Genomic DNA, 16,920 nt, shown 5'->3' with positions numbered 1-16,920 from the left:
ACTAGCTGCTGACTTTATTCTCTACCTGCCTCTATCTAGGGTGAAGGTTAAGGGTTATGTATCCATTAAAAATGATCAGATGTAATTTTGAAAAAAAAAAAAAATGGTGAGCCAAACCATACAAGTCCTGTGTTAACCTCCTATGTTCCATAACTGTCTATGGAGATGGTTTATGTATAGTTTCAAGTCCAGCGCCTTTATTTTATTCCATTCCAAGCAATGAGTCTGTTCCAGTGCTGACTTTTGAAGATTTAGCACCCAGCAGAACCTCTGCAAGGTCTAATCAGTCAGGGATACGTTGTCCGCCAGAACCTGCACCAATTATTCCCACAGCAGGAGGATGTCCAAGTATCCCAAAAAGGGAATGCACAGAGAGTGCAGTAAGGCTAGCAGAGGGGCCAGCACTTTGGTGAATACCCACAGTGCAGAGAACAGGTTAAATGGCAGGACCACAAACTAAGTGTAGAGGTCCCCCAAAGCAAAGCAGTAACTGCACAAAAAAAAAATGGAGATATGCAGGTTCCCTCGATGTCCAGTGGTCAGAAAGTCTCCCTGATGAAGGCAAGCTCTAATAGGACCGGGTGGATTCTATTCAGAATTGTTAGACCTAAATACAGACATTTAAAGGCCTTGAGATCCAAGATGGGACAGATATCCCCTTCAGATTTGGGAAGAAAAGGTTGGAGCAGAATCCCTGGAGTCATTCTGCCATAGGAACTGGGAGCAGCCACACCCTGCACCAGAAGGCCCACCAGGGAGATTTAAAGATCTGCTATGCTGTGACAGAAGCAGGTTGGAAGCAAAACTCTTGCTTGTAATCCTGTGGAAACCACCACAGCATCTCATGGCCTCTGTAGTCATGATCAGCAATCCGTAGTGCTATGTGGCTTAGGGTCCTGCATGCCTGCAGTGAAATCCTCTCTGTGTAGAGCGGAGAAAGTGGCCACAACCAATGGAGCTAAAGAAGACTCCAAAGACAGTACAAATTAAGAGAGGAGAAATTCTAGTTCATTGGTGTAAGGCACTTCAAGGTGGACACTGAAAGCAGCCCTGGAACGATTAGTCTAGTGTAAGCTGAAGACACCCGGTACAAGTTCACTATGTGTCCAGAATCGGACATGCGGCACCACAAGGTGGAATGTGCTCAGGGTACAAGGCTAGGCCTCAGGTACTCCTGACCTGAGGTTCTTGTGCAGCAAGTGTAGGGTCAGGCAGCAAAAGGTGACCTAGACATTGTAGACGGGCAGCAGGCATCGAGGAGAGCTCCATGTGTCTCTTGCAGTAGGAGCAGCAACGTGAAGGTACTTCCTCAAGGCTGAACGGTGGAAAAAAAGAGCACAGTATACCTGTGAAATTCTATACAGCTGACATCAGCCCAGACTCACAAGGCAGGTCTTCCAAGACAGGGCAATACTAACACAAAGGTTCTGGACCTGGAAAGCTCTCTGCGTCTGACTTTTACTGAAACGCACAGGTCTAGAAAGTATCACAATGCAGGGTCCAGTGCCCGAACGTCACTTTCCAAGCAAGCCCCTCAACAAATGGTCCAGCAGGATCCAGGAACGGCACTCCAAAGTCAGGTCAAGCTGAGGAAAGGCTGAACCAGACAGTTGCATATAGAAAACAGCTCAGCAGCAATGTTGCAGTAATCGTGATTTTAAGAAAAAAGGGTAGCTAGCAAAAAGCTAAGACCTTTCTCTGCAGAGAGGAGAAAAGATGTCCATCCTCTTTGGACACTAAGAAAATCAAGGTATGCTGGAAGTAGAAGGGAATACACTGGGCTGGTCCAAAATTATTATTATTTTTTTAACAAGACAGCCTCTGTGTTCCTGTGTCCCACAATGGATGAAAAACAAATGTTACATTTTGAGAACAATGCCAACGACAAGGATTTAGATCTTACGAGGTGGTGTGCACTTTTACCAGCACTGAATTGCTGTTGGATGGCATTCACTTTTGTGCATTTTTTTGAGCAAAGACTGCTGACAAGCTGAATGTAAGCAATAAAATGTTCATGTGATAACAGTTCTTTCAGCACAGGATAAGAAAAATCGAAAGGTAAGACATTATATCTGCAAAGCCACTTTGCACTTGTGCATATACTAAAAGAACTAAATGTTCTAAAAGAACTTTTAAAAGGGTAGTTATTAATCATCCAAAAGTAAGCAAATATCTAAATGCCTCTTTAGAAATGACTTTAAAGTATGGTAAATTTTTACGCAGTTATATTGGTCCAGCTTGGAGCAATCTAATTATGTACTGTATATTATAATACATGGGTATTGGCCCTGGAAGCTGGAAATCACGGAAGTAGAAACTGTACTCCAATTGTCTCCAGTCGCTTCAGCATCCTATGCCGAGTGGCTGGCCTGATGCATTCTGAACACAGGAAGATGGCTGCTTAGCACAGGCGCCATTGAGAGGGTGCTTTTGATTTACTGAATGAATGAATGCAAAGACTTGTCCGATTGGACAAGGTGGAGAGGCAGGGTGGTGATGTTATGCTCTGCACCCTGTCAAATCAGGCAACAATTTGCACTCATTCATAAGATGCAAAGCATCCTCTTAATAGCGCCTGTGCTGAGCGGGCCAACCTCCTGTATTCAGAATGCATCAGTTCAGCCACTCAGCACATGACCCGGAAGCAAGTGGAGATCACTGGAGTAAAGGTGTCTATTTCAGTTCATTTCCAGTTTCCAGGCATTTGGCCAGGAATAGTATAAAAACGGTACATAGTTCAATTGTTATGTACATAAAATTACATTGCTGTAATTTTATATATGCCACATTCAGAATATCAGGGGGTAATCTAATATAGCAGTGGGGCTGGCCTCTTTAGAATCACCTGGAGCAGACAGATTGAGAGATTATGCTTACATGTATATATGAATATTTATCTGCACACACAGTATCTCACAAAAGTGAGTACACCCCTCACATTTTTGTAAATGTTTTATTATATCTTTTCATGTGACAACACTGAAGAAATGATACTTTGCTACAATGTAAATTAATGAGTGTACCGCTTGTATAACAGTGTAAATTTGCTGTCCCCTCAAAATAACTCAACACGCAGCCATTAATGTTTAAATCACTGGCAAGAAAAGTGAGTACACCCCTAAGTGAAAAAGTCCATATTGGGCCCAATTAGCCATTTTCCCTCCCCGGTGTCATGTGACTCGTTAGTGTTACAAGGTCTCAGGCGTGAATAGGGAGCAGGTGTGTTAAATTTGGTGTTATCGCTCTCACTCTCTCATACTGGCCACTCGAAGTTCAACATGGCACCTCATGGCAAAGAACTCTCTGAGGATCCGAAAAAAAGAATTGTTGCTCTACATAAAAATGGCCTAGGCTATAAGAAGATTGCCAAGACTCTGCAACTGAGCTGCGGCACGGTGGCCAAGACCATACAGCGGTTTAACAGGACAGGCCTCGCCATGGTTGACCAAAGTAGTTGAGTGCACATGCTCAGCATCATATCCAGAGGTTGTCTTTGGGAAATAGACTTATGAGTGCTGCCAGCATTGCTGCAGAGGTTAGAGGTGTGGGGGGGGGGGGTCAGCCGGTCAGTGCTCAGACCATACGCTGCATGAAATTGGTCTGCATGGCTGTTGTCCCAGAAGGAAGCCTCTTCTAAAGATGATGCTCAAGAAAGCCCGCAGTTTGCTGAAGACAAGCAGACTAAGGACATGGATTACTGGAACCATGTCCTGTGGTCTGATGAGACCAAGATAAACGTATTTGGTTCAGATGGTTTCAAAATATTGACACTTTGGCCCCAATCTGGACATTTTCACTTGGGGTGTACTTACTTTTGTTGCCAGTGGTTTAGACATTAATGGCTGTGTGTTGAGTTATTTTGAGGGGACAGCAAATTTACACTCTGTTATACAAGCTGTACACTCACTACTTTACATTGTAGCAAAGTGTAATTATTTTTCAGTGTTGTCACATGAAAAGATATAATAAAAGATTTACAAAAATGTGAGGGGTGTACTCACTTTTGTGAGGTAATTATATATATATATATATATATATATATATATATATATATATATATATATATATATATATATATATACATACATACATACACACACATACAGTTGTGCTCATAAGGTTACATACCCTGGCAGAATTTATGATTTCTTGGCCATTTTTCAGAGAATATGAATAACACAAAAACATTTCTTTCACTCATGATTAGTGTTTGGCTGAAGCCATTTATTATCAATCAACTGTGTTTACTCTTTTTAAATCAGAATGATAACAAAGCAAAGGAATTGTGAAAGGATCTGCGGGAAAAGGTAGTTGAACTGTATAAAACAGAAAAGGGATACAATTGAAAATGCCAATCAGCAGTGTTCAAACTCTAATCAAGAAGTGGAAAATGAGGGGTTCTGTTGAAACCAAATCAGGTAGACCAACTAAAATTTCAGCCACAACTGCCAGGAAAATTGTTTGGGATGCAAAGAAAAACCCACAAATAATTTTAGGAGAAATACAGGACTCTGTGAAAAAATGTGGTGCGGCTGTTTCAAGATGCACAAAAAGGAGGTACTTGAAGAAAGAGTGGCCAGATTTGGCCAGAAGAAATCCATTACTATGCAAATGCCACAAAATATCCCGCTTACAATACGCCAAACAGCACAGAGACAAGCCTCAAACCTTCTGGCACAAAGTAATTTGGAGTGATGAGACCAAAATTGAGCTTTTTGGCCACAACCATAAACGCTTCGTTTGGAAAGGAGTCAACAAGGCCTATGATGAAAGGTATACCATTCCTATTGTGAAACACAGAGGTGTTTTGGGGATATGTGAGCTACAAAGGCACAGGAAATTTGTTCAAAATTAATGGCAAGATGAATGCAGTACGTTATTAAAAAATACTGGAGGAACATTTGCAATCATCAGCCTAGAAGCTGCGCATGGGACGTACTTGGATATTCCAACATGACAATGATCCAAAATACAAGGCCAAGTCGACCTGTCATTGGCTACAGCAGAATAAAGTGAAGGTTCTGGAGTGGCCATCTCAGTCTCCTGACCTCAATATCATTGAGCCACTCTGGGGAGATCTCAAAAGTACAGGAACTGGAGGCTTTCTGCCAAGAGGAATGGGCAGCTTTACCATCTGAGAAGATAAAGAGCCTCATTCACAAATACCACAAAAGACTTCAAGCGGTCATTAATGTTAAAGGGGGCAATACACGATATTAAGAACTGGGCTATGTAAACTTTTGATCAGGGTCATTTGGGTAGTTTCTGTTGCCATTATGATTTAAAAAAAAGAGTAAACACAGATGATCGATAATAAATGGCTTCAGCCAAACACGAACTTTGAGTGGAAGAAAAGTTTTTGTTTTATCATTCATATTCTCTGAAAAATGAAATCATAAATTCTGCCAGGGTATGTAAACTTATGATATATATATATATATATATATATATATATATATATATATATATATATATATATATATATATATATATATATATATATATATATATATATATATATATATATATATATATATTTATTTTTTTTTTATACACACACACATAGTTGCATTGGTCCAAGCTGGACCAATGTAATTATAGAAAAAATGCCATAGCTTATAATTCATCTTTAACCAGCGTTTTTTTTTTTTTTCAATAACATTGGTGATAAGAATACAAAACTAATTACCCTCCAACTTCCGAGGAACAATCTGTGGTTCAGTCTGTGACTTATGCAGACTCCTGGATATGAGGTCTTCAGGTATTTTACTGGATACAGAAGAAAAATCACAAAAGTTCTGTTGTTTAGGCTCAGTCATGCTTTCTGAAGTTTTATAAGCCGTTTCCATAGGAAACATACTAATTATTGGCTCCTCCTTAAAAGTGCTTTCATATGCAGTTCTTTGTGGGAGAAGTGGGAGGGATAGCAGTGCAGATTGTTCTTTACCCAGACTGTTATCTGAGCCAGTTAAGTGCTTTTGATTACCCGTATCCATGCTATCTAGGGAGTCCAAATCTGTCCATTTTTCAGCTAAAGCATCACTGAAAGTAGAGTCTTTTGGCGAGGGGGGTCGCAAGTCTGAACTGATCTGTTGGCTTGCGTCACAAGTTGCTGTATTACTGGCTACACTTGATTTCTGTTTTATGCTGTAATACACCGAGCACTTGTGCTGCTTCTTCTGAGAGTGGCTGTAGGTAGCAGGACCCCTCTTGGATGCATTCTGGCTGCGGACCGGTACAGCAGCAGCAACAGCCAGGTAGCCCTTTCCTTTCCCCTTATCAGGAGGACTGCTGGAGTCAGTAAAACTTTTACAGCTGCCCCTGTAATGATGCAATCAAAAAGAAGTACATTATAAAACTTTACAGGAGAGTGAAAAAAGTGTAATCTGCAAAACCAAATGAAAATGTGGTTCTGGAGTAAATGAAAAAGCAGGGCTGACACAATCACATATGTATCAGAGTACACAAAGTCTACCTCTGAACATTAGGAGCAGAAAAGAACACACCCTTTTTGTTCTCACCTCGTTAAAGGGTTCCTGGTCCTACTAATATCTAAAAAAAAAAAAAAAATCTAACATTGTTTAGTTTTAAAGTGTTAGTTCACCTCCCCCCCCCTTAAACAAAATAATCATTTTTTTTCAAATATACATTTAGTTTATTTTGCTGCTAAAAAACCCCGTTGGGAACCTTTCCATGTCTGCGCACCCCAAAGAAATTACTTTGGGGTGCGCAGCTCTTTTGACTTTCATATATGTGTTTTTCTATGATATAGCTCACCAACCCCCCAACCCAACCCCCAAAATGCATTGCAACATTCCAAGCACATTATTCAGCTCCTGCAAAGAGCTCCTTTGCCATTCCATACCTGCAGGCTGTACACGACCTGTTTACAAAAACTTTTAGTAGGCAGGACGTTACAACTGTGCACCCAGCATAGAAGGAACAAGTGCGCTGGCTGACAAACAGACTTCTGTTAAAAGGACATGAAGAAAAATTGTCCGGCCATCAACAGGGGGTGCCACTGTCAGAAAATATCCCAGAGGGGCGCAATCCTCTATACCGTCTAAGTGCAGATACCTTAAGGTGTCTACTATTCATTTTATCAGCCAGAAAAGCAATTTATCATCAGGTGTATAGATGTATGGGTTAAGCCCTGCTAGGCTGCCATTCTTATTTCCAGTAAAAATGAGTTATCTATTATTGGTACATTTACTGAACAGCATGAAGGAGATGAGCAAGAGAAGTGAAGGCCCTGATAACCAAGTGACTTCTGTCGAAGGGTTGGAAATTTTTTGGATGATCTGCAGTGAGCGCCCCTGTCAGAATACAATGTGCTGACAGGGAGGATTCCTCTATTTACCTTATTTGTTTGGATGGAGGAATCTGTTTTTTTTTTTTTTCCCCTCATTCAGCCGTCTAGCTGAACAAAAAAAAAAAAAAGAAGAATTGTGCATGGCCAAATCTTAGACCTGCCTTCTAGGAAATAAATATTTAACGTTGATGTCTATCATTATTAAACATCACTTTGGCTACTTTCAGACTGGGGTGTTGTGGGTGCGGCAGTAAAGCGCCGGCGCTTTACCGTCATTTTTGCGGAGGTTTGAACCCTTTTTCGGCCGCTAGTGGGGGTTAAAAGTGCCCTGCTAGCGGCCAAAAAAGGGTTAAACCTGCCCTGCAAAGCGCCGCTATGCCGGCGGTGCTGCCCATTGATTTCAATGGGCAGGGACGCTTTGGGAGCCGTGTATACACCGCTCCTACAGCGCGGCAAAGATGCGGCTTGCAGGACTTTTTTTGGCGTCCTGCCAGCGCACCGCTCCAGTGTGAAAGCACTCGGGCTTTCACACTGGAATGAGAGGACAGGCTCTTTACAGGCGCTATTTTTTAGCACTACAGCGCCTGTAAAGCGCCTCGGTGTGAAAGCAGCCTAAATGAGGAATAAATCAGCAGAGGTTGATACAACTTTCTAACACTCCAAAGCGCCTGAGGTTTTAACATTTGGCTTCCAGCCAGCTTCTGAGGAGAGTGGATCTGACATTCCTCCTTTCTCTGCATCAAAAGATATTACACTTAGAGTTACCCTCTGCAATTTGTTTATTCTTTCACTGTGTCCTCTGAAAGTGGGAAAACTGCCTAGAATTTTACCATCCATAAGTGCTACCAAAGTTCCACCCTCTCTCTGGCACATTGGCTGTGATTGACAGTAGCGGGAACCAATGGCCCCCGCTGTCTCAGCAAATGAGGAGAAAGACCTAGGAGAGTTGGATTGAGATGGGGCTCAAGTATGGGGGGGGGGTCTGGGAGGGTTGCTGCACACAGGATTTTTACCTTCATGCACAGAATGCTTGACGGTAGAAAAACCTTGAGCCTTTACAAGCACTTTAATTTACGCACGCATTCAATGCGCTATATTTGTGTACTTTTAGTTCAATATCAATTATGTAATTTTTTTTGTCACATCAATTGCCAATGGCTCCTGCTGCTGTTTCTGTGCCTGTGGAAGAGGGACAGAAAACAAATCAAAAATGGAGGCAAGTATTTAACCGCTTCCCGACCAGCCGCCACAGTTTTACTGCGGCAGAATGGCACAGGTGGGCAAAGAGACGTTGCCTTACGTCAGCCGCGACGTTCGGATTAGTTTTATAACCGATCAAGCTCCAGGCCCAGACCAATGATTTCGGGCCTGGACCTGCTGATCGGTCCCGACGGATGAAATCCTCCCTCTGTCTGTGTAAGGGTAAACACACAGGCAGGGGAAATTATGTCATCTCCCCTCCTGGAACTCTTTTCTGTTCCAGAGAGAGGAGAGAGGACATCCAAATGTGAGTTGCACCAACACTACACAGTACACATAGGCATACATTTCACCCCCCGATCCCCCCCCCCCCCGTCACTGTGTCACCCAGTGCAGTTTTTATATTTTTATTTTATCACTGTACTGGTGTCATTTGTGACACTAATCAGCATTAGGGTACTTAGTAGTAGCCCCAGATAAGTCTAGGAACCCCCTAATAAAGGTTTATCCCCTTGAACACCCCCTGTCACCAGTGATCACCGTATTAGTGTTACGGGTGACGCTGGTTAGCTAGTTTTAGCACTAGGCAGGGTCTGTGTCGCCCCAGGCAACGTCAGATTAGTGCCAGTAGCTAACACCCACGCACCATACACCTCCCTTAGTAGTAGAGTGTCTGAACAGATCAATATCTTTGATCTGATCAGAACTATATTAGCGTCCCCAATAGTTTAGGGTTTCCAAAAACGCAGCGTTAGCGGGATCAGCCCAGATACCTGCTAGCACCTGCGCCCAGCCCAGCCAATTGCAGTATCAATCGATCACTGTCACTTACAAAAACACTTAACAAATAACTGCAGCAGTCACAGAGTCAGGTCTGATCCCAGCAAATGCTAACAGTTTTTTTGGTAGCGTTTGAAGCAGTCACTGACAGTCAGGTGCTTTTTTTTCCTGCGAGTCTCACTAGTCCACCAGTAAATTTAGAGGCCAAAATGTCCAATCGAAGGTAGACTAGTGAAGAGGCCTACATGTTTCTGAGCATGACAGATGAGAGTGAAGAGGAACTCACCCATCAGTCATATTCAGGCTCAGAATACGAACCTGTAGACAGCAGCGGCACCCTGACAGATAGCTCTGACAATGGAGTAGTGGTCCTCCCAAAGGTCAGGCATACCCGACCCAGTTCTTCTGCTGTTGTTGAGGTGCAAGAACCACAGGGCTTTCGCATGGAGCAGAGAGCCAGTACTAGTGCCGCTCATCCTTCTGGTGAACTGGCAAGCTCCAGCGGCCTAGTACATCCTGGTCGAGCATCCAGCACTGCAGTATCACATGGTGACGTGGCGAGTCCCATAAGTGCAGTTCAAGCTGGTGAGGTGGCTAGCACAACTAGTGGCCCGCAGCCACCAAGAAGAAAAATACAGGCCCGTTGAGCCCATAGTGCCCTTCCTGCTGCATTTGCCAATCTGAATTGGGTGCCCACCACTTCTGCAGCATCCATACTTACCCCCATTCACCGGCCAATCCGGAATTCAGGCGGAAATAGTTGCTTTTATGTCACTTGATTTTTTGTTCGCTCTTTTTCACGGAAAATCTCTATAGATCTATTGTGGACCAAAGCAATTTGTATGCTGGTCAATTCATCGCTGCTAATCCCCAGTTGACCCTTGCCAGAGATTGGAGACCTAATACGGTCTCCGAATTTAAGACCTTCCTGGGCATACCCCTCCTCACGGGCATAACTAAAAAAAGTGAGTTGCGGTCATATTGGTCCACTGACCCAATTCACCATATGCCCTTGTTCCCTGCCTCCATAACCAGGACGCGATACGAACAGATCTTGCGGTTCATGTATTTCAATGACAATGAACTCTGTCGTCCTCGGGGCGACCCTGAATACGATCAACTCTACAAAATTCGGCCCCTCGTAAAGCACTTTAACCCGCAGTTTGCAGCCTTGTTTACTCCCAATCAAGTTGTCTGCGTTTAGGAGTCCCTGATTATGTTTTCTGGCCACTTGTCATTCAAGCAGTATCTTCCCAGCAAGCATGCCAGACATGGGGTAAAGGTGTATAAGCTCTGTGACAGAGCAACAGGCTATACATATAGTTTTATGGTGTACGAGGGAAAAGATAGTTATGTAGAATCAGCGAACTGCCCAGACATGGGAGTGCTGGTAAGATTGTGTGGGACTTGGTGTCATCGTTATTTGGAAAGGGGTACCACTTGTAAGTGGACAATTATTACACGAGCGTGCCACTTTTTAGTCACTTGTTTGATCATGGAATTGGCGCATGTGGCACCGTGCGATCTAATCGCCAGGGCTTACACCAGTGGCTTGTAGATTCCCGTCTTAGGCTGGGGGAGAGAGCCTGCTTAAAGTGTAATAATTTGCTCACTGTGAAGTGGAGGGATAATAAGAATGTTTTCGTTCTGTCCTCCCTTCACGCAGACCCGACGGTCCAAATTCCTATGGCGACTGGTGTTGTGGAGAAACCCCTCTGTGTTCACAAATAAAACCTTAATATGGGAGGGGTGGACCTCAATGACCAGTTATTGGCACCATACCCAATTGCCTGTAAGGCCAGATGTTGGTATAAAAAAAAAAGTGTCTGTAAATTTATTCCAATTGGCTCTGCTGAATGCTTATGTGCTATACAAAGCTTCAGGACGAACTGGATCCTTCCTTAAATTCCAGGAAGATGATATCACAGCCCTTCTGTTTCCAGATGGTGCTGTGGCCCAACTTCTCAATCCAAATGCAGTGAGCCAGCTGCATGAGAGGCATTTTTCGTATGTCCTCCCTGGTACCCCTACCCAAAGAAATCCCCAAAGAAGATGTTGTGTCTGTAGAAAGTGCGGCTTTAGGCACAACACCTGCTTTTATTGTCCCTCCTGTCCTGACCAACCTGGTCTTTGCATTGGTGAATGTTTTGAACGCTACCACACACTAGTGTAGTATTAGCGTAAGGTACAGCATTGCACAGTTCTAGGGCACACTTACACAGGTTCTCGAAAGATGAGATAGCCATCACATTTTGAGAGACCCTAATCTAGAACGTTTACAGTTTATATAAAAAGTCCAAAAAATAAAAAAATAAAATAAAAAACACAAAAAATAAAAAAGCCAAAAATAGTTGTGGTTTTATTTTTCTTCTCTCTCTTATGTTCGCTCTATTGTTACTTTAGAAAAGGAGATACCCCCCAAACAAACTGGGACTTTAACAGCAACAAAGTATAAAATACAATATAATTTATTTATCAAAATATACATATATGCACAAATATGGAATATCAAACCACTAAAATAGATAACAACGATGAAGAAATTCCCATATAGTCCGGATGGCCCAACACGCTTCAGGACACAAATGTCCCTTTCATCCGGGTCAATAGTCAGGAAGGAATTACACCTGAACGGTCATCATGTAAATTCACTGCTGAACTGGGGGCAGCAATGGCATCGCAGACATACACCACTGATGTCGCAAGGACATATGTTGTACCGGGTGGGTCACCAGACATCCACACAAGTCCACCGCTAAGGCAGCAACGAATGGCGCACAAAGGAATATACACTCAAATTGTATAGAGAAACTCTCCAGATTGTGTAATCTTAAATAGAATCCACAGTGGAAAACCACAGTAGTCAGAGGCATACATAAAAATGTGTCAATCTTCAGATTTGGAGATAAATCTTGTGGTGTATTTATTTCACAAATCAAACATGTAATGAGCCAAAGACTTCCTCCATGTGGATCCTTTTAAGCCCTTAAAAGGCAGACGTCAGCCCTGTCACTGCCTGTGAGGGCGGGTGCATGCATCTGATGCCGGAGGATCCACAGTGATGTATGTCTGCGATGCCATTGCTGCCCCCAGTTCAGCAGTGAATTTACATGATGACCGTTCAGGTGTAATTCCTTCCTGACTATATCCCCTGATGAAGGGACGTTTGTGTCCTGAAGTGTGTTGGGCTGTCCGGACTATACAGGAATTTCTTAATCATTGTTATCTATTTTAGTGGTTTGATATTCCATACTTGTTGCAGTTAAAGATCAGTTTCCTTGGGGGGTATCTCCTTTTCTAAATTAACTCTACAAGGGATGTTGGCAACCCCAAATTGGTATGTGTTGAATGTTCTCTTTTTTATGTCTCTCTATTGTTACTGTATTTTAGAACTGTAATGTTTTATTTTTATTATGTTTTATTGTATTTGCAGGTATATGTCTTACTGTTATACTGTAATGTTACTTTGTTTTATTGTTAACTATCATTTGCTTAGCAGGTACACCTTTCAGCCGCAGCATGGGTTTCTTTTATTCTGACAGCAACGGCGTTTGCTCCCACGATACGTAAAGCCGTGACTCCAGCACTGTAGGAGGTGATTTCACCAACACAGTTAAAAAGAGAAAAAAAGAGCATATATGCCGAAGCATGGGGGCAGGAGGAGCGATTTTCTCCTAACATTAGGGGCGGATTGCCCCATACTGAGGCATATATTTTTTAGGCACAGATTGCGTTAAAAAATTTTATTTTTACTATGTTGTATTTGCTTTGCAGGTATGGTATGCCTTACTGTTATACTGTAATGTTACTTTGTTTTATTGTTAACCATCATTTGCTTAGAAGGTACGCCATTCAGCTGCAGCACCCCTTTATCTTGACAGCAACAGCGTTTGCTCTCATGATACGTAAATCAGCGACTCCAGCGCTGTAATGCCCCGTACACACGGTCGGATTTTCCGACAGAAAATGTGTGATAGGACCTTGTTGTCGGAAATTCCGACCGTGTGTGGGCTCCATCACACATTTTCCATTGGATTTTCCGACACACAAAGTTTGAGAGCAGGATATAAAATTTTCCGACAACAAAATCCGTTGTCGGAAATTCAGATCGTGTGTACACAAATCCGGACAAAGTGCCACGCATGCTCAGAATAAATAAAGAGATGAAAGCTATTGGCCACTGCCCCGTTTATAGTCCCGACGTACGTGTTTTACGTCACCGCGTTTAGAGCGATCGGATTTTCTGACAACTTTGTGTGACCGTGTGTATGCAAGACAAGTTTGAGGCAACATCCGTCGGAATAAATCCTAGGATTTTGTTGTCGGAATATCCGAACAAAGTCCGATCGTGTGTACGGGGCATAAGAGGTGATTTCACCATCACCAAAAAAATGGTGCATATATGCCCATCATTAGAAGTAGGTGGATGAAGGGTGGTATTCTAATGGTGGGCATACCCACTGATCTCTTTTTTTTCGTTCAGCCCACAGGCTGCATGAAAAAAAGAACATTCGCTGACCAGCTGCACTGGTGGTCACCGACGAGTTGCACTGGTGGTCACTGACGAGACCGCACTGGTGGTCACTGACGAGACCGCACTGGTGGTCACTGACGAGCCATCTTGGGTGCTGGCATGCCCTTCCTGTCAGATCGAGGGCAGCAATTTTAGCAGTAGACCTCCTCTGTAAATCTAAAGTGGTAACCTGTAAAGGATTTTAAAGGCTTTTAAAAATGTATGTAGTTTGTCGCCACTTCACGTTTGTGCGCAATTTTAAAGCATGTCGTGTTTGGCATCCATGTACTCGGCATAAGATCATCTTTTTTATTTCATCAAGCATTTGAGCAATATAGTGTGTTTTAGTGCATTACAATTAAAAAAAGTGTTTTTTTTTTTTCCAAAAAAATGTGTTTGAAAAATCGCTGCGCAAATACTGTGTGAAAAAAAAAATTGCAAAACCCACCATTTTAATCTGTAGGGCCTTTGCTTTAAAAAAATAATGTTTGTGGGTTCAAGTAATTCTCTAGCAAAATTTTTTTTTCATGTAAACAAAAAGTGTCAAAAAGGGCTTTGTCTAAGTGGTTAGAGGAGTGGGTGATGTGTGACATAAGCTTCTAATGTTGTGCATAAAATGCCAGGACCGTTCAAAACCCTCCCCAAATGACCCCTTTTTGGAAAGTAGACACCCCAAGCTATTTGCTGATAGGCATGTTGAGTCCATGGAATGTTCTATATGTTGCCATAAGTTTCGAGGAAATGACAAACTTTTTTTTTTTTTTTTGCACAAAGTTGTCACTAAATGATATATTGCTCAAACATGCCATGGCTGCTTCTCATGAGTATGGGGATACCACATGTGTGAGACTTTTTGGGAGCCTAGCCGTGTACAGGACCCCAAAAACCAAGCACCGCCTTCAGTGTTTCTAAAGGCGTAAAATTGTGATTTTACTCCTCACTACCTATGACAGTTACTGAGGCCCTGAAAAGTCCAGATAGCACAAAACCCCCCAAATGACCCCATTTTGGAAAACAGGCATGGTGAGTAGTTTGCAGCTCTCATTTGTTTTTGAAAATGAAGAAAGAAAATACAATCTTTTTTTTCTTTTTTCAAAACTTGAACAAAAAGTGAGATCTGCAAAATACTCAACATGCCTCTCAGCAAAAAGCTTGGGGTGTCTACTTTCAAAAATGGGGTCATTTGTGGGGGGTTTGCGCTATCTTGGCATTTTATGGCCTTTGAAACTGTGATAGGTAGTGAGGAGTGAAATCAAAAATTTACGCCCTTAGAAATCCTGAAGGCGGTGCTTGGTTTTCAGGTCCTGTATGCAGCTAGGCTGCCAAAAATTCTCACACATGTGGTAACCCCGTACTCAGGAGAAGCAGCAGAATGTATTTTGGGGTGTAATTCCACACATAACCATGGCATGTGTGAGCAATATATCACTAAGTGACAACTTTGTGTAATTTTTTTTTTTTTTTGTCATTTTTCAATCACTTGTGACAAAAAAATAAAATATTCAATGGGCTCAACATGCCTCTCAGCAATCTCATTGGGGTGTCTACTTTCCAAAATTGGGTCATTTGGGGGGGGTTGTACTGCCCTGCCATTTTAGCACCTCAAGAAATAAGAAATGAGACAGGCAGTCAAACTAAAAGCTGCGTAAATTGCAGAAAATGTACCCTAGTTTGTAGACGCTATAACTTTTGCGCAAACCAATAAATATACACTTGACATTTTTCTTTATACAAAGACATGTGGCTGAATACATTTTGGCTAAATGTATGACTAAAATTTAGTTTTTTTTTAAATAACAAAGAGTAGAATATATCTTTTTTTTTTTTTTTTTTTTTTTTAATTTTTGGACTTTTTCCGTTTATATCGCAAAAATAAAAATCGCAGAGGCAATCAAATACCATCAAAAGAAAGCTCTATTTGTGGGAAAAAAAGAACACAAATTTCATTTGGGTAGAGCATTGCATGACCGTGCAATTACCAGTTAAAGCAGCGCAGTGCCAAATTGTAAAAAGAGCTCTGGTCATTGAGCAGCCAAATCTTCTGGGGCTGAAGTGGTTAAGGGAGGGGGGAATGGGAGGAGCTGATCATGAAATATTTTTTTTTTACCTTAATATAGAGAAAGCAATAAAAGGATAGTTCACCTTTACAAAAAAACTGCCTATGCAGGTAAGGGATGTTTGTAGATTAAAACAAACTGTGCAACTCTGACTAAAGATAAATGATACCCTAGCTGTAGGTGGAGGCCATTTACATACCTTATAAAGCCTGACTGGAATACTCCCAGGGTGTTGCTAAGTACTCCCAGGACATTGCTAAGTGAGGCCTAGTCTTCACTGCTCACCTCCACCATCACAGGAATGAGCTATTTCTCCAATTCAAACCTCCTCACCTACTCTTTTTCTCCTCTGATGCAGTAACTCTGAGCTCAGCATTTGAAAGCTCATTCCTTTGATGGAGGAGGATGACTAGGTCTCACTTGTCCTGGGAGTATTCCAGTAAGGTTTCATAAGGTATGTAAACAGCTTACACCTATAGCAAGGGCTTTATTCAACTTTAGTCAGAGCTGTATAGTTTGTATTTATCTATAGATGCCCCTTATCTGCATAGGCAGTTTTGTGTTAAAGCTGAACTATCCCTTTAAGGTAAAAAACCCCATGCCTTTAGAACCACGTTAAGCTATGATCCTATCATTTATTCATTTTTTGGTCCAGCTATCCCTTTTCCACCACAGTGAGAGCTCTAATATAATCAAATTCATCAGCTGGATGTTTTTTTTGCAATGTGCTACTGCAGCACTGAATAAAAAGAAAACTGTGTTCCAATGCACCAAAAGACTGAAAGAATTTGGCAAAAACAGATATGCATGAGTTGTCAGATATAGCATAAACCAGTTAATATATATACTTGCAGCCATGGTAAAGCTACCTTTGGGTTGGTTGGGATTAATAAAGTTCTTCCTGAAAAAAAAAAATACACAGCTCTGGCTGCGAACTCACCTACGTTTTGGCACTGTTCCCCCAGTAATTGTTTTCAGCCACTAGATATCCTCTTCAAGATTGAATGACACTGCACATTATTTAACATGGAAGACTGAGGACATCCTGTGAGCATAGG

At 42.1% G+C, this 16,920-nt stretch overlaps 1 protein-coding gene across 3 annotated transcripts in view; it reads right to left on the bottom strand.

The window, feature by feature from the left end:
* TMEM131L (transmembrane 131 like) overlaps positions 1 to 16,920 on the bottom strand; it is a 190,022-nt gene that overhangs the window by 56,086 nt on the left and 117,016 nt on the right. For all 3 annotated transcript variants that reach the window (XM_073605325.1, XM_073605317.1, XM_073605333.1), the window contains one exon: positions 5,690 to 6,321. In XM_073605325.1, coding sequence (XP_073461426.1) covers positions 5,690 to 6,321 — 632 coding nt within the window. The remainder of the gene's footprint in view (positions 1 to 5,689; positions 6,322 to 16,920) is intronic.

This window comes from Aquarana catesbeiana, linkage group LG01, assembly GCF_042186555.1.
Source record: "Aquarana catesbeiana isolate 2022-GZ linkage group LG01, ASM4218655v1, whole genome shotgun sequence".
Classification (NCBI taxonomy): domain Eukaryota; kingdom Metazoa; phylum Chordata; class Amphibia; order Anura; family Ranidae; genus Aquarana; species Aquarana catesbeiana.
This window is presented reverse-complemented; position numbering and strand designations above follow the sequence as displayed.